The sequence below is a fragment of the Haliotis asinina genome, chromosome 4, assembly GCF_037392515.1.
Source record: "Haliotis asinina isolate JCU_RB_2024 chromosome 4, JCU_Hal_asi_v2, whole genome shotgun sequence".
In the NCBI taxonomy this organism is placed as follows: Eukaryota; Metazoa; Mollusca; class Gastropoda; order Lepetellida; family Haliotidae; genus Haliotis; species Haliotis asinina.
This window is the reverse complement of record NC_090283.1, coordinates 30,369,412-30,393,328: the sequence shown is the minus strand read 5'-3', so window position 1 is coordinate 30,393,328 and position 23,917 is coordinate 30,369,412. Positions and strand designations below refer to the sequence as shown.

Here is a 23,917-nt window from a genome sequence, read left to right as displayed (position 1 = left end):
ATCAGCAACATTACCCGTGTACAAGTCTCTGACAGTTATTGCTATTACTGAAAGTATTGTTCATCATAATTTATAACAAAATACGACTTTCTTGACACTTTTTGCCATACATTATAGCATGAGAGTGAGTAAGAAGTGAAAATTTCCTTTGCAATCCGTCTCATTTGTGTATACTCAAAGATAGGCTGTAATTTTGACATTTTCTTGCTGACCCTTCATAACACAATAGGGGGAAAATGCTGTGTCAGTTATTTGAATTTGTATCAAGCGAGGTATTGTCTCGCGAAAATGTAGCTGTTGAATTCTGTGTGTTTGGTCCAATGCAACTTTCATTAATACATCGTTTTGTTTCATTGTCTGCCATCCTGTTAACAAAGCGAGACAGATCGTGGATGTTTACCAGACCTACAATTCATGTTATATGTAGTCCAATATGCATATAGGAAACTGTCCTTATAACAACTTGTAATATGTTGCAGCTTTGAGTTCACAGTAGTTTACTGTTGTTTACTTGTTACATGTTTAACATTCAACTGTAAGGTATCAGGTAAACGTGCCCTAATCCGCTACCAGATATCATGACTTCTCCAAACTCGCTATCAAGAGTAGTACAAAACCTCGATGTTTCAAACCCACACCGTTACAATTTTGAAATAAATAGTTTAGAATGAATTAAATATATACTATTTTACTACTCTCTCAGTAGTAGGCATTAATTCACCAAACCACTTAAATAAAGTTTTATTAAAGCACAGTAATGAAAAATACAAAATACGACTTTCTTGACACTTTTTGCCATACATTATAGCATGAGAGTGAGTAAGAAGTGAAAATTTCCTTTGCAATCCGTCTCATTTGTGTATACTCAAAGATAGGCTGTAATTTTGACATTTTCTTGCTGACCCTTCATAACACAATAGGGGGAAAATGCTGTGTCAGTTATTTGAATTTGTATCAAGCGAGGTATTGTCTCGCGAAAATGTAGCTGTTGAATTCTGTGTGTTTGGTCCAATGCAACTTTCATTAATACATCGTTTTGTTTCATTGTCTGCCATCCTGTTAACAAAGCGAGACAGATCGTGGATGTTTACCAGACCTACAATTCATGTTATATGTAGTCCAATATGCATATAGGAAACTGTCCTTATAACAACTTGTAATATGTTGCAGCTTTGAGTTCACAGTAGTTTACTGTTGTTTACTTGTTACATGTTTAACATTCAACTGTAAGGTATCAGGTAAACGTGCCCTAATCCGCTACCAGATATCATGACTTCTCCAAACTCGCTATCAAGAGTAGTACAAAACCTCGATGTTTCAAACCCACACCGTTACAATTTTGAAATAAATAGTTTAGAATGAATTAAATATATACTATTTTACTACTCTCTCAGTAGTAGGCATTAATTCACCAAACCACTTAAATAAAGTTTTATTAAAGCACAGTAATGAAAAATACAAAATACGACTTTCTTGACACTTTTTGCCATACATTATAGCATGAGAGTGAGTAAGAAGTGAAAATTTCCTTTGCAATCCGTCTCATTTGTGTATACTCAAAGATAGGCTGTAATTTTGACATTTTCTTGTTGACCCTTCATAACACAATAGGGGGAAAATGCTGTGTCAGTTATTTGAATTTGTATCAAGCGAGGTATTGTCTCGCGAAAATGTAGCAGTTGAATTCTGTGTGTTTGGTCCATTGCAACTTTCATTAATACATCGTTTTGTTTCATTGTCTGCCATCCTGTTAACAAAGCGAGACAGATCGTGGATGTTTACCAGACCTACAATTCATGTTATAGTGCCAGGAGATCATCGATTCTTGGATTCGAACCAGATGTTAGTGAAGCCATGCTGACAGGTGCAGTGATTGAGAACACATTACAACAACGAATTTCTTTCGAAAATCCCTGCTAAGTAGGCATGGTTTATTTATGACCTGGTGACAGATTTACACCAAAGATGATCTAGCTAGGTCTAATGAATGTAATCGTGAGAGGATCGTTGCTTTGTGGATGAGACGTGTGTGTGCATTCTGAGCCCGCAACACAACATCCTGGCAATATGTTTCAGCACAGTGTCACGTGAGTGTACATGAAGATATATTGAATACTGCTTACACAGGACAACAGCTGCGTCTATGACAGGTTACCGCATGTGGAACAGGTGCTTTCTGGGGTTGAATTACTCAGCGTTAAAACGTAAGAATTTAATGTCACTGTTTGTTGCATGAGCCTAAAAATGTTAATGATCTTATATTTCATAATGAAGTGACGAAAAAGTACGTAATAATGAGTGAATGAGGGTAGTTTTACGCCGTCTATTGCAATATGCCAGCAGGATCAAGGCGGCAGAATGATGACATGAGAAATATGCGGAATGCCTTAAACTCAAAGATTGATATTCGCAACAACGATATCCCTTTATTAGGTTACAACACTATATGAATGATCAAGTTGTAGTTTAATTGTTATGTTCAACCGTTCATCGCGCAAAAGATCCGGGTTCGACTCCCGGGTACCTGCTCATCTTTAGTGTACGCTGTCGGCATGTTGCTGCAATATTGAAAAACGGCGTAAAATCATATGTACACATTCCAACAAGTCTTAGGCAAGGTGAATTATGACAAGCTTCACCATCGGCGGATGGGTTGAAAAACCGGCACGATGTTGATGGTGCACTGTACATTTACACGCCTTATGACATTCTATGCTCTTTATTTCAAATACCCACGTGATAAGCAGTGTGTACATTTTTGTAGCGTTTGTGTGAAAGAGCATTGCATGCACTTTTGTAGAGAAGGGATAGATTACCGGAATGTATTATCCGTAGTAAAGTCTGAAAAGGTTAAAACTTTATGGTTTTAAAACTTCTGGTTTGATGCATTTGGAAACGTATTGATCCTTACACCATGAAACACTAGCGGCTGATTTAAACGATGTTATGTGTTTCCATATTCAATCAAAAATTTCCAGAATGCCATACAGTTGAATTAATGCCAGTTTATGTGTTTGGAGTGCGAGTAGTATCCCCACACATAGTCGCTTCCACTCTAGCACCGGGCCATTATATTCAATAGTCGGTGACCCGTGAAGGTCCGGGATAGAATAGGCCTTCAGCAACCCATGATTGACATAAAAGACGACTATGCTTGTGGTAAGAGGCGACTAACGGGATCGGGTGGTCAGGCCCGCTGGCTTGGTAGACACATGTCATCGGTTCCCAGTTGTGCAGATCGATGCTCATGCTGTTGATCACTGGATTGTCTGGTCCAGACTCGATTATTTACAGACCGCCGCCATATAGCTGGAATATTGCTGAGTGCGGTGTAAAACTAAAATGAGTCACTCACTCAGTAGTGGGTTTTCATCACGAGCACATTTCTACCATCTGACATCACAGAAACTGTAATGACAGTCAGTGTCCATGTACGTGTCGTAGGCCAGCGGGAGGACAATACCGCGGTGTCTTACTTTTGTTAAATGGTTATGAAACTGTATTGTTCGTCCTGACCCCGTATACAAACTCCGCATATATAGGTATTGCATTAACCGTGTCACCTACAATAACCTTGCTTCGGGTTTGTGTTCATGAATGCATTACGTGCGCGTGATGCAAGCCTTGTATGAGCCTGCATACCAGTACAAGGTTATGTCATGTAGGGCGTGTGACACATTATAATACACTTTATCACCAATGATACAGTTACAGATACAACGAACATGTTTTTAATGTTAAAAACGTTAGACGTCAAGGGCATATATCATCACCTTGTTTTCACAAATCTGTCATAATGTATAGTTTTGCAATCGTGCTCTATAGTTGGTCTTGTCAGTGTTTCAAGGATTGTGTCTGTTTCAGAATGATTTGGGGCGTGTGCATTTTGCTACTCCTGAATTGTGATTTCACCGAAGGTGTTGGTAAGTTGTGTTTATTGACATTGGGAGTAGGTCTAACTAGAGTACAAGTGCATCTGAGTGATGATTCGATACGATGAGGCGATAACACGAAGCGATGTCATAGGACGATGACGCGATAGCACGATGACGCGATGTCATGGAGCGATGATGCGATGCGATAGGTCGATGACACGTAGAGATTGGCGATGCCGCGAAGCGATGGGGCGATACGATGGAGCGAATGTATTTGGTGACGCTTGGTTAGGTTTAAGGGCTAACTTTAATTTTGTGTGAGATCACTGGTGTATGAATCTTCATAGAGTGAGGATGAACGTAGGAGTTTGCGACGACCTGCATACAATATTTGGTCCACACTGATGCCTGTGTATATTTCGGATATCACAAACTGGTACGCTTTGTCCAGGGCACTTGCTGCATATTGTAGTCCAATATGCATATAGGAAACTGTCCTTATAACAACTTGTAATATGTTGCAGCTTTGAGTTCACAGTAGTTCACTGTTGTTTAATTGTTACATGTTTAACATTCAACTGTAAGGTATCAGGTAAACGTGCCCTAATCCGCTACCAGATATCATGACTTCTCCAAACTCGCTATCAAGAGTAGTATAAAACCTCGATGTTTCAAACCCACACCGTTACAATTTTGAAATAAATAGTTTAGAATGAATGAAATATATACTATTTTACTACTCTCTCAGTAGTAGGCATTAATTCACCAAACCACTTAAATAAAGTTTTATTAAAGCACAGTAATGATGGTTTGCAGGTACGTGTTTACTATTGTTTCTTATACTATGCGGAATTGTTTGTTTACTACATCGCGTTTAGTGGTCGATGAAATTCTGATTTGGAAAGTAAACTGTTATCATTAATTCCCGTTCAAAACTGTGTCGCAGAGGAGATTTCAACGAATGAAAATTATACAATCATATTTTGTTTTGAAAATGAACGACTGTTTTTTCATTTGACATTCAAAAAGTATATTTTTACAAAATGTTTCACCTAAAGAAGTTATCAATTATCAAATCCACATTTGCGTTGAAATAGAGGGATTTGCGTCCGTTTTGTCTTTAGGCTCCAGATATGACTGTTATACCGGCTTGTCAGTTAATTCTAAGCAGGCCACACCGATCGAGACATGGTATATCTATGTATCTGTAGTCTAATCCATGTGACCAACAAAACGCATAGGCTTGGCCAGACAAGGAACAGGGATTGACGTGATACAACATTGTTTTTGAATGCTTGGATTCACCTACAACGTTACTGAAGCTAGCCCCAATGTTTCAACATCACATTCTGTTAACTTGTTAGATAACGTATGTAGATTGTTTACAAGCTGTTTTGTTTATGTCTGACTCAGTTATAAAATTTGTAATGTGAATACAGTTGTGTTGAGGACGCAAGATCTAGTTTCATCTTTTCTTTTCAGTTCAGTTATCGTGTTTTTTCTGTTTGGCCTTGGTTCATTGTTCTCAGCTATATTTGATAATTCACTGCCTAAACTGAATATACCTGACATTTGGAGTATTTCAAATTATTTTACTACAGATAGCTCAATGAAATGAATCTGAAGCAATGTGAACATACTCTAAAAAGTCTGTATTCATATCTGTATCAAAGCACAGATTTTGGAGCTATGTATTCTTTATGCTGTTGTAAAAACAATTGTATTAATAACAATAATCAGTGCTACTGACAAATAATTGCTAAATAAATCAATTTTTCATCTTTTAAAAGCAATGCGAGTATTTTGCATCATTGTCGCAAATCCATTTGCATCGCTTTGAAGCTTCACTGTCCAAACCCCGAATGTCCATGCGACAAAACTTACAATGATAACTTGTTGAAACACGCATTTGTCCGTTTGCGACGGCCTGTGTCCATTCAACCCCTGATGACAGTCATCGATTTTGTAAGTTTATAAACTGTATATATGTTTAAATATATGTTTATATGTCTGTGTTAATTAACCGTCCTTTAGCTGGTGTGAGTCGTCCCGGTGTAACACTGTCATTGATATCGATGTGAACTTTCTATGTGTTTGTCTGTGACCGTAGAGTTCTAATCCTAAACCAAAATAGGGAACATGCAAAATACTTGATCATAATTATCTGTTTTACAACATTAGTCAATATCAACCTGATTCTTTTTTGTTTGTTTCGTTAATTTTACCAATTGCACATCATGTAGATATGTATGTATATTGATGCGCAGGATTGTTCCCTCTTCAGATGAAACAGGCAGTCAAATGTTGGCTTCCTTGGCTGACGAATTCCAAACATTTCGGCTGAGTCAGAGACCAAGAACAGCGACGTCACGTAACGTGTATACATTCAACGACCGCTTGGAGTCCTTCAACTTCTCCAGATATGAACAATATAAGGTGCCCAGACACACACCATGCCCACGCCATCATGCCCTCGCCACCATGACATGTCACATAGTAGAGGAATAGGATTTATGCGAAATGCATTTAATACGCTGCATACTAAATCATTTTTAAAAAAATCATATTTATTTTTATTTTTTATGTATTTTTTTAGTTATAATGCTCTATAATGGAATTGATATGTACATATGTTTACTTTCAGAGGGAGGTGACGTGGATCAGGTCACAGCATGTTTTGATCAGGATATTTCACAATCATGCTTTACTGATATGTACACTTGGGAGGTGATGTTAAAGTCACATAGTGTACTCAATGTAGTGTTTAGATGTCCATCACACCACTTGGTCGTATTTGTACTACTACTGTTCCACGTATAACATAATGTGACTTTGTTTGACGTTGTCTGTCGCAGTACCATGTTGACGGACTGTACGAGCGCTTAGTAAACATCTCGGAGGACGAGCTTTCCCGTCAGGATAAAGTCACCTACAAAGTACTCCGCTACATGCTAGAAGCCTTTCGAGACGGGTACCAGTGGAGATTGTGAGTTGAAAACAGATATGCAACAGCTGTGTCAACATGCTGTGGCTGAAAGGATTAGTATACACAAACATAATAATAGTTTTCTTTCAGACCTTTCGATAAAACTATGTAAAGAGGTCTAGCATGAAACATACACCAGCCGACAGTCACATACAAACATCCAGGGCCTAGATTTTCGAAGTTGTCTTAGCGCTAAGCTAGTCGTAAGTTAAAGTTAATATATGACAACACTTACGACTGTCTTTGCGCTAAGATAGTCGTAAGTTAATGTTAACATATGGCACTTACGACTGTCTTAGCGCTGAGATAAGCCCAGGAGTCTTATTCTGAGGGAAGCGGAGACCACACCCTCAACCCACCACCGAGCTTACCACAATACATATTTTCAAAAATCATAATTCGAATACTGACATATCAGCAGATAAATTAAACTGCTACGTGGAGGCGGTATGTAAATAATCCAGTCTGGACCAGACAATCATGAGCATCGACCTGAGCAACTGGGAACCGATGACATGTGTCAGCCAAGCCTGACCACCTGATCCCTTTAGTCGCCTCTCACGCCAAGCATGGATTACTGAAGATCAATTCTAATTCGGACCTTAACAGGTTCGAAATGCCGATACGGACTGCGGATCAACGCAGACTCCTCTATCGAGATAAAATAATCATGGCATAACAATATGTTTCTTGTTTTAGCTACGTTAACTTGAATCCTGTGAACTTCCTTGAAGGAGTTCAAATGGATGTGACCCGTATGGGGGGCGTCCCCATGAACACGAGGGGTGATGTGGAGAACTACCTTCACAGATTGACTCTGCTACCACAGCAGGTATCACTATTCAAATAGAGTTACCGTTCAATGTTATAACATGTTAGAAAGACTGGATGATAATAGGAAGGATTTTTGGGTGTCTGAGATAAGAAATATTCTTTTTATGTCCAGTTTTTCCCTTGTTTGGATATCTCAAGATGTTGCAAATGATAAATTATTTACCTTTATCCTTAAGCAAAGATTAAATGATATATTTTCACAAAACTGGCACTGCCAAATATCATCCTCAAGATTTCTGTGTCACTATGCAAATATAAAATCATTACTTATTCCTGAAAAATATGTACCCGAACTACTGATAGAACTTTAAGAAGAGCATTCAGTAAATTACGGATACCACTACACAGTTTTAATGTAAAAAATCTTCGAAAGAAAAATATACATGATAAGAATAATGGTTTATGTAATGTATGTAATGAAGGCTATGTCGCGGATGAGTTTCATGCTCTTCTGATGTGTAAACATTACCAGTTTCTTAGAACCATATACATATACCTCCCAATGTTCTCAATTGTGTACAAAGATGAACAAAAAAAACTGTTAAGTTAAATTCAAAATATTTCATAAAATCCGTTTCAGTATTCCTAAAAAATATTTGTTGAAATTAGACAGTAATATATGCATGTATATTTATATATCCACATGACTGTGCAATGTAAAAATATACGACTATACTCTAGGTATATGACCTGAAATACTGAATTAACTTCTGTCTGACTACAATACATAGTTTAGTTAAACCGTCGGCGTCCAGCTAATTCTGGACTACTGATTGGTGACATCATGAATTCGACAGTATGGTAGACGAATGAATCACTAACGGGCGTAATGTTGAGAGTTGTTGTAGACAACGTCTCCAGTAAGGTGCTTGTCGTTGACTATTAAAATGTCTAACAAATCCTTGTGTACAGTATATGCAGGGGGTATGTTTTCCAGCAATGCGAGACGTTCGGTAAACGTTATGAAAATGCTGACATCATGGACACCAGATAGTTAAACATTAATGATGTGCTGATTGGTTTTAAATAGCAGGCGTGCGAGCAACATCCTGAAAACAAACACGCAAACGTCAAACCGCTCTGCATGAACATGCACTCGCAAACTGTAAATCACAATCTCAAAGTAAGGGCGATGCATCTATTATTAGGTGTTGAAGAATGAAAGATAATTTCAGAAAAAATCTACTTTCATTAACAAGATATTGATGCTAATCAACTGTTTACTTTAAAAAAAACCCAAAGTTTTTCCACTATGTTTACACAGATATCTGAGATAAAAGAGAGTTTCCAGCAAGCTGTACGGAATGGAACCACGTACCACAACGCATCCATAGTAAGCATCCATAGTAAGCATCCATAGTAAGCATCCATGGTAAGCATCCATAAGCATCCATAGTAAGCATCCATAGTAAGCATCCATAAGCATCCATAGTAAGCATCCATAGTAAGCATCCATAAGCATCCATAGTAAGCATCCATGGTAAGCATCCATGGTAAGCATCCATAGTAAGCATCCATGGTAAGCATCCATAGTAAGCATCCATAGTAAGCATAAGAGCGGCGATGGTGGGCGGGGTTTTGTGGGGTGCACACACCTCCATCATGGTCCTGAATGTTACTAAATGACCATTGAAATCCCGTGAAAACCGCAGGTCTTGTGAGGATTAAATATTTAGAGAAAAAAAAACATAGAAAATTTGGGATGACCCCTCTATTTGGAAGACTTCTCAGTATAATAAATAATTAAAAGGCCGGACACTTCAGGGTACCCCACCCGCCTGCGTTGCCGATCGCTTCGTTTCCTCCGCATGCGATCATTTAAAACGTAATGTAAACATAATCACAGATGATTGACGTATCGATCACCACTCATGACACTTTATTGTTATTTCTATAACGGATTGAAAGCCGAATTTGAAACTCCCCTAAATGATCACGAATGAATGACAATATGTCCGCACAAAACATGGGTGGCCGTTTCTGGAAAAACAATTCTTACTTTTCCAAAGCATGACTTCCTGCGAATTTATGAAGAATATGCAGATTTATAGGCGTAGCTCTCAGTACGTGTAGGTCGTGAGACGGTCCATTTGATGAAATATTTGTTATTGATTTAACATGATTTTATTATCTTACTGAACTTGACGTCGAACAATAATTGACTTATAATTACATGTAATTGTGTGTAATGTGATACTTGGGATAGTTGGGATCCATATTGGATGCCTTAATTTGACTGTTTGGATACAGGTGATCCGAGTGGAGATTTATGTTACAGAGGAAGTAATGACAAAGAGAAGTTAGGCTCACCCACGTCACGTGCACCGACATTGTTTCTGGTATGAGAGGAAATATGGTTGATGTTGTGTTGCTTCAGTTCCGGCTACCTGAGCAGTTTGACCAAGTTACCAATATCACAGACAACAAGTCGTCACCACTGTACGTCCCATTCATCCAAAGCGTGGACATCAACAGCATTGGCTACAGTGAGGCAGAGAGGTAGAAAAAGACGGGACATTTTGACATATAATCATAAAACTAACACATGATTTCAAACTGCCAATCACAATCAATTACTATATTTTCCAGAGTTGCATGGGCTTTCTTGCGTATGTTTGCTTCAGGGTCTGTGCGAAAGACTAGGTGTGACTGTATCTCGATATAAATGTTCGTTGCTCTACTTTGGTTTGTGCATTTCAAGAGTAATATAAACCTAAGAATTTTCTTGCTAACGTCGTCATCTTATATTCTTCTGACAGGCAAACAATCATCGACAGAGCAACAGCTGCTATTGCGTCAGTGCTGGACAGTTTGAGAGATCTGAAGTCGTACTTAACTAATGTATGTATACGGCTACAAATAACAATCAAAACGGACACGGTTGAATACCTACATCCACTAAGATCTAGACGTGTTTGCGGATGAAATTAGGCCTTAAATGAAGACGTTTATGGTCTCTCGTGTAGACCACAGAGTACATGTTATATGCACGGCCTTTTTTGGACGGCAAGTCTGTATCAAATCGTGAGTCTGACGCTGGTGATTTTTTGTGCGAAGAGGCGGTGGCAACTTGACCCATTCCCAGACCGCAACCACATGGTGCATGTTTGGGACATAAACACCCGAGACAGATAATCCAGGACTACATGAAACGTTAATCCAGATAATCCAGGACAAAACGAATGAAATGCAATGTATATTATACATGTAATATCGCGTTTACTCGTGTTATGTAATTTTGGGATTTCAACGATTATGATTTCTTTTTAATGTGTCCAACTGTAACCAGCTATACTTCGCCTCTTTGTAACATATAAGCAGGTTTATAATATAGCATTGGCAGTGTACGTACATGAATGGCTAGATGTATACATGTATGTTACAGGACTACGTCACACGCCCCATGGTCGGTGTCGGTTCATTACCCGACGGGGGAGAGTACTACAAGGCGTGCATGAAAGCGTACCTGTCACTGGACATCAGCCCCGAGGAAGTCCATGAGACGGGGAAAAGAGAGGTTGCCAGGATAGAACAACTCATGATGAAGGTACATGTCAATAAACTGGTAAAAGAGGAAACGCGTCATATGTGGAGAGATCTTTAAATGGAAAGTAAATTTTCATATAGGTGTTCATAGAGGGAATTAGTTGAAGGCGTGAGTAAATCTCTAACGATGTTGTAAAACCCCTTTGAAGAGAAACATGTTGGCGGACTAAACAACCATTTTGTGATTAGATATAAAGCTGTCAACAATGACTTATGGCATATTGTTTGTCTTCTTCCAGATAATAAACAAGCAGGGCTACAACCTCTCTGTCAGAGAATACTTCACTGCCATCATGAACCAGTCTCAGTATTTCTATACTACAGGGGTAAGACATCTGTAGGGAGTGGGTAAGGACTACCCTATAGGGATACAAAAACTGTCAACAGAAATGACAAAACCCTTTCCTCAATCCACAAGAAATATCTGCTACGAGTAGAGTCGATTGTTCAATTCTGACTAACTCATGAGCACGTGTTTCCTTGACACCACCTTCAACAGTATTGCAGGTGTACGGCGCGCTCGGTGAATGATCGAGTCTAGGCCAGTGGTTGACGCCATGAGATAGACCATGAATTACTATCAACTAGTGAGAATACCAGGTGTTGGCGAAATAGTAGAACATGTCTGGAAGGAACATGGCTTGTGTTATGTTCCTCAATGGTAATACATTAAAAACATGTCTGGATGGAACATGGCTGGTGTTTTACTCCTCAGTGGTATCATAGTAGAACATGTCTGGATGGAACATGGCTTGTGTTATGTTCCTCAGTGGTAGCATAGTAGAACATGTCTGGATGGAACATGGCTTGTGTTTTGTTCCCCAGTGGTAGCATAGTAGAACATGTCTGGAAGGAACATGGCTTGTGTTTTACTCCTCAGTGGTATCATAGTAGAACATGTCTAGAAGGAACATGGCTTGTGTAATGTCAGTCAGTGGTGTCATAGTGGAACATGTCTGGCGGGAATATGGTTTGTGTTATGTTCCTCGGTGGTATCATAGTAGAACACGTCTGGAAGGAACATGGCTTGTGTTATGTTCCTCAGTGGTATCATAGAAGAATATGGCTGAAAGGAACATGGCTGGTGTTTTACTCCTCAGTGGTATCATTGTAGAACATACCTGGAAGGAACATGGCATGTGTTATGTTCCTTAGTGGTAACATGTCTGGAAAGAACATGGTTAAAAGCGACGAACAGACCCAATCAGTATAGCTATCTACTATTCAAGTCTCAGCATCATATTGCCGCCTTCACCTGGTTGCCTCTGTCGGACTCTGCAAGTTTTCACCATACCTCTCAAGTGTACTCAAGATATAAAACTACCTTTATTTATACGACTCTGTGACTCCTGTTGTCTCAAAACGTACTGGGGGTGGTATGCCAAGTTATTTTTCGGTTGTGTGGAACCTTAGATCGCTCGGAGTACTTCTCTTCGTCCGTAACTTCGACAAAAAAGTGGTAACTGTATTTATTGACTCGCTGGAGGATCTCGGGGAGCCTCCAGTGCGTGATCAATACAATGAAAAGGGTCCAAGCACCTAAATCACGCCTGCATTTCAGGAAGAATTACTGGAAGCGTACAGGCAAATCATCAAAGACGTGGATCCTTTCCTCAACAAACTGTTCAAAAACGTGCCTGGTCTTCCAGTCATGTGAGTAGAGCTTGTGAGTAGATCACGCAGAACACAATATTAGCGGTTATATAATTCTCATGAAGGAGCTAGCATACATTGTGCTATTCACATTAAAAGTTTGCTTTTCTTATGCATCCCGCTTTCAAATATCCTTCAAAGATCATCGTAATGAACATGTCCTCAATATTCCAACTTAGTGAATCCAGGTCGCAATAAATCCGTATGAACTATATGTGTTAAAATCGAGAGAGAAAGGTCTGGTTTTAGACCTAGCAGATAACGCCCCTTGCTATCAGCCACTAGCTATAACCAGTTTTCAGTATACAGTTATGAACATTTATGGATTGTTATCTGAAATCAGACTCTTTTAAATTTTAAATAGAGTTATGAGTTGTCTTCTTACTTGCTCATCTACAGAGATGAGCGTCAGTCTAGTACCATCTATAAATGGTACCACGTTTTGCAACAAAGTTTGGGTAGGGCGCGAAAATCGAAAAAAACAATCATTGTTGCATTTATATGAAGATACTTGTTTCTTCACTTCAGCGTAGTACCGAGGCCCAATGATGGACCGCAAGGCACATATACGAGCGGGAGTGCGGACGGCCGAGTGCCAGGGATATTTACAGCAAATGTTCTGAGACCTGGAGATGTGTAAGATGAAAAATTTTGTAAACACAATTTCAGACAGGACATGATCTCTGTATCACGTATAATAGAATGATATAACTAAAATATACAATTCTGCAAAGTCCTGCTGTTTGCGTGGATTCCGTGTATTTTGAATACATGTACACACGGCACTTGATCATAATAGTGGTTTAGTTATCGATGTTTATGTTGTGGTGATCTATTCCCGGTCTGTAGGACATATCCTTACGGAACTATTGAGGGTCTTCCTTGATGTTCTTGATTGCCGTTTGCTGGCAAGATTCCCTCCTATATTCAGTACCTGACTCAAGGCCCATAATACACACATTTGGCAAACTGCTGAATACGATCATGAACAGATGTTCAAAGTTTTGGACACTATCATTCATGACATTTGAACTTCACAATGGAACCACAACATATATGGTTCCCCAACACAAAATACTAATGCCACACAGTTAACAAGGGAAGCCCACTGCGGGTCCTGAAACAAAGATGTTCAGATCCTATCAGCAGAAGAAAGGAAAGACTAAACATGAATAAGTCAAATGATAACACATTCGCAGATTGAACCTCGATTCTACTTAACCAGAACAAGCAAATGGATGGACTCTTCATATCGTTTTCTATCATGTTTTCGGTATCAGCTTTTATATAAATGTTGATGAACTAATTGTTTTGGTGTTAATTCTTAATTCATCTTGAGCTGAATTTTACTGCTTCATCTATACGTTGATCTCTCAGGAGGTCACTAAATGGCATTTAGAGGTAATGAGCATAAATCAGTGACTTTTTAATCTGTATTTCACAAACACGATGTTTTGGAATTTATTCTTTCTCCCGAAGGATTAAATCCGAAGCTCCAACTATTTGGATATAAGCGTGTTATCCCAAAGTTTGGTTGCTAGGATCTGTATGTTATCGTATGTTGTTTTTGTATGCTATTACAGACCAAACTTCAGTTTGTTGGCGCTGACATTGCATGAAGCCAGTCCAGGTCATCACTTACAGGTAAGAGTCTGTCAACTGACACAGACTGACAATAGTTACAATGATATCCTCATGTGCTTACAATCACTGATATCTTTCAGACACGCTTAACAACACTTATAGGCAGTTGCAATCCATGAACACTTGTCGATAAATTTTACTCTTAATTTTATATGTAAGGCGTCGCAAACAATATCAGTAACATCCCATACTTTTCACAGTATAAAAATTATCATTTACCACAACAAACAAACTTATCTGAACCTGAATTTGATCAATGACTACCTGGACACACTGACCCTTAAGGAATAACTAGATGACCAATTAGTTAAACAAACAAAATGACTGATCTTGAATTGATGATATCAGTTGCTTTATGGCGTCAAGTGCGGTCAGGTTGGAGATTCTGATATACAATGCTCACTAACCGAGCTCAGTGTCACTATCTGGTGTAACCTCCGCCAACTGCAAAAAACATCAATGATCCCCATCACTATTGACTAAACGTTCAATTTGACTTTGAGGTATTGCCGAATTTCTTGACGAGTGCCTTGGTTTTGTACTGGAGAATCCATTTGGGTATCTTGCAGGATTAAGAATAGGGACTCCTATCATGAAGTAGCATTTACTATGGTTAACCATAACACCCATTCTTTAACATCGCACTTATGTTACCTTAATGACTTACGATCACCTTAGAGCATTGTGAAAGGACGCCCTGGACTTCCGCCTCCAGACACAAAAAACACCAAACAGCACATGCATGGTGTTGCCTGGCATTGTTGTCCATGAAGACTGACCCTGTTTTCAGATGGTTGACATCGAAACATGGTCACATGGTCAACTTTGCAGTCATGCGAGAGGCACCCAACGCCATAAATGAAGCCATATACATGCATACACATATATCCGAATATATCGTGACGTCGTGCTGATCTGTGCGCTGGGAATGACAGTTGACCTCTAATAGGTCTGTGTCTGGATCCTAGTTAATTCCGGACGGTTCTGTTGGACAAACGACGATGTGGACGCAACTATGTTTTTAGCAATTGTCATGAATGGAAGAAGCCTTGAGATCTTAAGGAGAGCCGTATGGTCTTTAAGAGTTGTCACTTGTGGTCCATAACGTCAGTAGTAGATTTTTTCTTGCCAGTTGGATGATACTCGATGGATGACAACCAAAACACTTCCAACAGCCCTTAATGGCATGCTTGCAGACTGCATATCAATAAATTGCAATCATTGAGAAGTTGATGGAACTTCCCAATGACCTATCAACAAAGACAGCTGATTGTCCAAGCTGTAAGAGCATTTCACTGAAACACTACACATGTATTTGCTTAATGACGTGGTACATGTATTGTTTGCCATGCTCGCCCTTGATCCTAACATTTCCACATCTCAAATAGAGTACAAACAAATTTAATAATGATATGAGTACCTGACCATATTTGGGATACACGTGTTTCGTTTCAAAACAATTCAGCTGTGCTCAAACCTCAGAGATGTCACGTATGAATATATAGGTATATTCTATTTCTTCATATTTTACTACAGATCTGCTTTGATCAGATCTCACACATAATCATGCACGTCGAATCTAATATGTTTCTCCTTACCACAGATCAGCTATGCTCTGACCTCAAACATGCCAAGCTTTCGTAAGAATGTCGTGTATGATATGTACTTGGACAATCCTGTGGGGTTCCCTTCCTTCGCCTCCTTCAGCGAGGTGAGTGCCAGATCCACAAAGACTACTTACTCAGTTCAACTGTAAGATCACTGATACCACTATTGTAGTCAAAGAGAGCCTGCTTCTTGGTTGTGGGACAGGAGATTTGTAACACTGACCTAGTCTTCTTGTGACACTATATACTTTAAGATTTCAGCATTATACAGTATGATATTAGCAGTTCAGTTCTATTGGGATTGCACTGAAACATAGTAAATGTAGTTCTCCAACTGAAACATAGTAAATGTAATTCTCCAAATTAAACATAATAAACATATTTCTTCAACTGAAACATAGTAAATGTAGTTCTCCAATTGAAACATAGTAAATGTTGTTCTCCAACTGAAACATAGTAAATGTAATTCTCCAATTGAAACATAGTAAATGTAGTTCTCCAATTGAAACATAGTAAATGTAGTTCTCCAATTGAAACATAATAAACATATTTCTCCAACTGAAACATAGTAAATGTTGTTCTCCAATTGAACTCCAATTGAAACATAGTAAATGTAGTTCTCCAATTGAAACATAGTAAATGTAGTTCTCCAATTGAAACATAATAAACATATTTCTCCAACTGAAACATAGTAAATGTTGTTCTCCAATTGAAACATAGTAAATGTAGTTCTCCAATTGAAACATAATAAACATATTTCTCCAACTGAAACATAGTAAATGTTGTTCTCCAATTGAAACATAGTAAATGTAGTTCTCCAATTGAAACATAATAAACATATTTCTCCAACTGAAACATAGTAAATGTTGTTCTCCAATTGAAACATAGTAAATGTAGTTCTCCAATTGAAACATAATAAACATATTTCTCCAACTGAAACATAGTAAATGTTGTTCTCCAATTGAAACATAGTAAATGTAGTTCTCCAATTGAAACATAATAAACATATTTCTCCAACTGAAACATAGTAAATGTTGTTCTCCAATTGAAACATAGTAAATGTAGTTCTCCAATTGAAACATAGTAAATGTAGTTCTCCAATTGAAACATAGTAAATGTATTTCTCCAATTGAAACATAGTAAATGTAGTTCTCCAATTGAAACATAGTAAATGTAGTTCTCCAACTGAAACATAGTAAATGTAGTTCTCCAATTGAAACATAGTAAATGTAGTTCCATATTTCACAACCAAACTACGAGACAAATGAATGTAGACAGCCTTAATTGGCACTTACTTTGCAGTTCCAGAAATACTTTAGACATTTAGAGCTTCTGGTATTGATTAGTCGATGATTATAGTCCGTTTGCAGTGAAAACGTACCGATGAATTTCACTTTGAATATAAAATTAAAGTCCAATAAGGTAATAATACAGTGTAATACAAACCAATAAAAGCGATTTGAAACTAGGATCGTTTGTTAAACAACGTTTATCCTCAATTGAACAAAATGCTGAGATTTACATGTTCCTTTGGGAAGGTAAAATTATGAGGATTCGCAATCTTAATTTCAGTTTATTGGTTTTACGTTTTCGTTTAAATTGAAATTCATCGGTACGTTTCCACTACAAACAGGCTATATTCGAGATTCCATTATGTTCAAGGGATGGGCGTTATATGCCGAAGGCCTCGGTGAAGAGGTGGGACTCTTCAAGGACGACATGGAATTGTAAGTCAACGTCCTTGAAAGGCCATTGCCAAATATTCGGTTGTAATAATCAGCGCTGTAGTCACATTCAAGAAAACTGTTATACGTGGCATTGACTTGACTGTTTTACCCTAATCATTTTCAGATGAACTTGTGTTGTAGTATCAAAACCAATCAAGACTTAATTAGCTAAATTCGGTTTGGTTTCCATGTCACGTATACACGGTAACAACGACAACTAAGCATTCTTCACGACTTACCAAGTGGACACAGAAAAAGCTTAAAGTTTTCATTCTGCTTGGCATATTTGTTTCGCTTCGATGCCTTCAATCGTTTTGGCAGCATTTAGGGCACGTATATACCAAAACTGTGCCTTGTTTCGTGATTGGTCGTATTTATCTATTTTCCGTGTTTTGTGTCATGAAATTGGAACACTTTTTCAACGACGGCATTGTATTGTTGTAGAATGGGTCGATACAGCTCTGAGATATTCCGTGCCTGCCGACTGGTTGTTGACACCGGGTTGCATTATTTCAAGTATGTACAAAACGTGTAACTCGATGTTTAGTGTCAGTCGTTTTCAAAACATACCTAACGATTCTATGGTCAGTATTGAGAATTAAACCAAGTTGATTCTATGGAAGGTGTAAGTCGCACTCGTTCAGCATTTAGTGGTGTGGTGGGGTACTTTTATGTTTGAAACATTCCTTCAAGTCAAAGACCAATATGGGCTTACACAGCAGGGTGTTACAATTCCCGTTTTCACTTATCTTCCAACAATAGAAAAAAAACAAGAAATAGAAAAAGCGTCAAACACCTACATGACTATACTGTTTAACTCTGCACTATTTCGGACAACTCACTGTAAGCACGGCTGATCGCATGATCACGCCATCTCTTACTTCTAGCAATGGATGCTGAAGAAATACTCTACCCCGTTAATAATGAGGTTACCCGGATCTTCTGTATGAGAAGAAAACGTTCTAATCACACGGCGACAATTTCGACCATGTATACAATACTCGCTTGCCTTGGGCAGACTCGATCAGTTACACCCCTGTCTTAAAATGGCTTACATTTTGCTCATGGCGTCGGTTGACCATCCTACACAGATCACCATTATAACGTATTTTGTGCTACCAAATACAACACGCCCAAACCCTCTGCCATGAGCACAGCTTGCCACCACATATTAAGTGGGTTACCTGTATTCGTTGAAGATGTAATACTGCCGTTTTCTCCCATGTTAACCTGTGGTGTGTTACAGCTGGGACAGGGAAAAGGCCATTCAGTACGTCCTCAACTACACCGCCTACACCTACGCCACAGCCGCGACAGAGATTGACCGCTACATCACATGGCCAGGACAAGCTCTCACCTACAAGATAGGCGAACTGAAGATCCTGGAGCTTAGGAAACGGGCAGAGGAAAGGCTTGGTATGACAGAGCTGAACATCTCCAACACAGTTATAAAGACCTCTATAACTCTCGTTCTAACGACTATTCGACAGATAGTTTTAGCTTTACGTGTACATTAGCAGTAAGGATTGATTTGTCACTGGTAAAATGACAGGAAAGATAATCTTTTGGATGCCTATCATCCTCTGGTCTTTGTTATTAATATTTAGAGGACCAGTTACCCCCAGCAATTCACAAAATAAGGTAACTGAGAAGGTATGATCATAAGAAATTACAACTGGACTGTAACAATGCATCAAACTACCGATGGACTGTATTTGTTGAGTTTCCGATAACAATTGATCATTGGTGGAAACGAAACAACATCGTTGCATCGACAGTATGTGCCACTATCGAGAGTTTTAGAAAATGACTTCCGTTAAAAAATGCGCAGCGCAAAATACAGGAAATACCAGATTTGTTCACTTTGATTATTGTTATCAGCCTTTGTTACCTCTCAAACAAACTTTATCTGGGTGTCAAGTTTCTTATCGGTTATCAAGGAGATTTTTTATATTTCATATGAACTTTACAATCATTAGGGAAATTACTTCAAATGATCATATGAGACAATTCAAGACAAACACCTACTGCAATAGTAGGTGGCAATAGGCTATCGCTATCCCAATAGTTGTTTGCCCCTCAATAGTCACTGTTAGTAAATGCATATTTGGATACTTCTCGATAGTCGGAATTTCGGAAAATGTCCTTTGCATATGTGATGTTAAGGTTCCTTGCCAAACCTGTATAGGTTAATGCCACTAGAAACAATTCATATGAAATTCCCTCGTTTCTCATTGTTATTCTCCATTAATACTTACTTGGTACTACTACAGATATTAAAACCCATTTTCTCATAGCTTGTGCATTAAATTTGTTTGGTTGATAATCAGTCCTTCTGGTGCCATTTTAGATGAATATTTTTTTTATTGCAAAGATTGTAAATGCACACGGGGATGGATATCCAGTTAATTGGTTTTACAGTCTCTGACGAAAAACACAAAAACAACTAATATACTAGTATTAAAGTAATTACAAAAGTACATGACAGTGTTAAGTCTCAAGATATTATTGGTAGGATAATTTGTGAATCTGTCTGTCTGAGTCTGAAATAAATGAAATTCAAGGAAACCGTGGATATGTGGATTGAAATTCAAAATATTAGCAACCATCTGCTGGAAGCTATGTCTCACATGAGGGGTGATTTAGATAACATATCCTCTATGGTGCATGTATAAATACAGAGAAATGACAGAGAAAAGCAATCACCTGGTCAGTGTCTCATCCGAAATGTTGTTTTTTCTGTTATTCGTGATGTACAATGAGATGGGTGTTAAAATGTGTTATTCTGTTTTCTTTCGGGTGTCTTTTCGCTAAAGATATATATATAAAGATATATATATATCTTTTTCAGAAAGCCTTATAATTCAAATGTACAATTTTAAAATAAAACGTTTATATGAAGTGGAATTTGCGGCTTCACTTCAATAACTTACAATGATTACATACAGATCATTCTGTTAGGATCAGATGTTAACAATGGTATCAAAAAGAATTTTGGCTTACATTAATAGACAATAGCCATTGTATTTAAAGGCTCTGAAATTATTGTTTTTAAATAGCAGTGGCTAGGGAGTTTTTGTTTTGTCTTTTTATTTTCTTGCTGTTTTTAATTGATTTAGATAATGTATGGTAAATCTAGTTGAAATTTTCTTAAGGGTAATATCCCAGTATTGGCGGGTTCGAAGTTGCCCATCATATCCAAACTGGGGCTTCTTAGACTGAAAACGCCACTCGACCGTTATCGTGGTCTTTTCCCAGTTACCTTCCATAGCGTGCTTGCGTGTTAAGGGTCTTTTCGAACACTCGCTGCATAAAACAGGATACTTAGTAGAAAGCGGTCGTTTTAAGATATACTACAGGACACCAAAGCCAGGAACCAAACAGCTGAGATGTTGCAATTGTCTGCTGTATCACATCCGCATCGTGTCACTGATGTCTTTCAACGGTACATGCTCATGTCGTCTCGCAAATATTACTCTCCGTAGCTTTACTCACACTGCAGCCTGTCGATGCAAGTTAGGACAAGTTCGATCCTTAAATCACGAAAACTGAAAATATTTAAATTAGCAAAAAATTCTTTTTTTCCAGGAAGTCAGTTTAACATCCGGGACTTTCACGCCGTAATTCTCGAGAACGGAAGAATGCCTCTGAATGTCTTGGAGGAAATAGTCGACGATTGGTTGGAAAACTACGTTCCCATGACAACGCAGAGACCACCTGTCGTGTGTAGTGGTGCTGTGTGGCATGGGCTGTTGCCTCAGCTGCTCGCAGTACTGCTGTTGCCATACGTTATCTGCAGTAATGTATGAATGTGTCATCGGTAGTAACATAATCAGATACTATAAATCAAGAAATGTTTGCGAATGGCGACCAATAGAAGTTTGGGGGTCATGATATGTTTTCTTTTACTATCTCTATGTTTTACTTGCCCAAAATTGAATTGCAACTGAAAGTTCAAATTAAAGTAAACCAATCACATATTAAGGTGTGATGAAACCTATCCACGCTCGTTTGATGATGTCGGCCTATCAAAATGTTTCTAAAGACAAGCAATGTGTTTTGGCGCCTGTCTGCACTATCAGATGTTCTGATTGAGTAACTTTAGTTGGAGTATCGAGTATTCGCAATTTTGGACAAAATTTATACTCGCAAAGAATAGTGGTTTACAGTACCCATTTGCCAGCACAAGGTTCGTGACGCATGTTTGTTCATTTGCACCTGTTTTCACGAGAATTCCAGTGGTTATTATTTATTCCGTAAACTTTCAGGACAATGGGGGTGCGCTGATTCTTTGCTGATTTTCTGAGGAGCACGTTCTCTTTGAAACACAGATAGTGAGCGAGTTGGGTTTTAAGTCACTTTTAGCAATATCACGCCGGGGAACATCAGAAATAGGCCTCACATATTGTACCCATGTGGGGAATCGAACCTGGGCCCTCGGGGAGACGAGCGAACGCTTTCGCCACTAGGCTCGAACTACCTCATCAGCTGATAAAACTCTAAGATGTACATTGTATGTCACATGTGCATTATCACAAGGAAGATCGGAGGGTTTTACACTTCCCGTATTCACGAATTACCTAGAATGGACACAGAAAGTAACTTCTCTGCGTCCAGAGGGACGAATAGTACTCTCCATTGTACCCACTGCGCCTACCTCGCCAGTTGTCCGAATTTGAAGCGATTTTTGTTTATTGTTTCTTTCACAGATGTTATAGGCATTCCATCATTCCACAGACCATATAAACACTAATTCATTCCAAGTTCTGTAGAATTTATCAAATCGCACACGCCTCCTCTCTGGTACTTTAGGACCCTCATATTACCCGGAAAGGCCCTTAAAACTGATAACTGGGGGTCCCCGGTCATATTTGTGTGTGGAGGTAAAACCCTCACTGATCTGGATGTACGTAGATAGCGAGAAGCAGGGCTCCATTCACAAAGCGATCTTAGCGCTGAGGTGATCGTAACTCCCATACTTTAACAAAGACTTACGAGAGTCGTAACGCTATGATCGCTCTGCGAAACGGGCTCCTGGGCCTCTTTCCTTAAAGCGATCGTAGCGCTACGATCATCGTAACTAACATACTTAACATAAACCTGCCAGGATAGCTATTCTCGAAACGTTCGTAGCTCTACGAACTTCTTAGGGTCATTCTTGACACATTGGTTACGGTCACAGTTAAGAATTCTTACGGTTACGAACGTTTCGAGAATAAGGCCCCAGAGTAGTAACGTTACAATCGCTTCGTGAAACGGGCTTCTTTAATTCGGTGTACAGGTCCATGGCTATACGCTTGCTTGTACGGCGTACAATTCAATGTGCAAAGGAAGGTTTCTATTGACAACCTAATGTTTATAGGTATGGCTATATTTGGGTCTATACAATTTTAAGGTTTACAAGAATGTACTTATCTATTGTCGAAAGGAATGACAAATAGAACGCTTGGCATTGAAACGTATAGCTTTAACGTACTTTCATATTTTGAGTACTGTTGATTATATCCGATGATACTTATAAACAGATTTTCTTCTATTCTACATTCTATGTATATTTCTTAACGATAAGAATAAAATCAAAAGTAAAAATGGCATGGCAGCTAGTCATTTGTGAACTCGTGTTTTGGCGTAGTGTTGACTAAGCAATACATCAGCAGCAGCTCATGTTAGTTGTGAGAGCCGACGAACGGGACCATGTCGTTGATCAAATGATAAAATTGTTCAGACACGTTTCTTCACAGCCTGCCGCCATATAGCTGAAATGTTGTTGAGTGCAGTGTTAAACAACAAACAGATAAATGACAACAGCTTTGCCTGGAGGCCACAGGTAAATAGCATATCGTCCAGTGCCTGGGAGACCCCGGTATGACGCAATCACATGATCAGTGCCGAAGAACTGCACCGATAATGGAGAGTGGGAGAGTGTAGTAGTACTAGTACCGTCAGGAGGAGACCGTGAGCTGCTGGGTCTGTAAGCACGTCGTCTGATTCTCCAGGAACGTATGGGGTCGTGCAGGCTACGCGAAATCTTGATGACATTGCTTC

At 38.8% G+C, this 23,917-nt stretch overlaps 2 protein-coding genes across 3 annotated transcripts in view; both read left to right on the top strand.

Annotated features, from left to right (window-relative positions):
- Nucleotides 1-1,880, top strand: part of LOC137280905 (uncharacterized) — a 72,320-nt gene extending 70,440 nt beyond the window's left edge. The window contains exon 5 of the mRNA XM_067812091.1: nt 1,871-1,880. The gene's annotated coding sequence lies outside the window, so the exon portion shown is untranslated. The remainder of the gene's footprint in view (nt 1-1,870) is intronic.
- LOC137282428 (uncharacterized) lies at nt 1,652-23,471 on the top strand. Of its 2 annotated transcripts, XM_067814179.1 has the most exons (18): nt 1,652-2,204; nt 3,865-3,923; nt 6,160-6,311; nt 6,731-6,861; nt 7,561-7,693; nt 8,960-9,028; nt 10,073-10,194; nt 10,455-10,536; nt 11,081-11,242; nt 11,481-11,567; nt 12,803-12,894; nt 13,423-13,530; nt 14,478-14,538; nt 16,142-16,249; nt 17,808-17,872; nt 18,317-18,388; nt 19,119-19,288; nt 21,461-23,471. In XM_067814179.1, exons 2-18 carry the CDS (start codon nt 3,866-3,868, stop codon nt 21,679-21,681), a joined length of 1,893 nt encoding a protein of 630 aa, XP_067670280.1. In that variant the 5' UTR covers nt 1,652-2,204; nt 3,865; the 3' UTR covers nt 21,682-23,471. The 2 variants fall into 2 exon arrangements, with proteins under 2 accessions (XP_067670280.1, XP_067670279.1); XM_067814178.1 differs by lacking the exon at nt 1,652-2,204 and having other exon boundaries at nt 3,840-3,923; nt 21,461-23,466.
- Nucleotides 23,472-23,917: the final 446 nt, after the last annotated feature.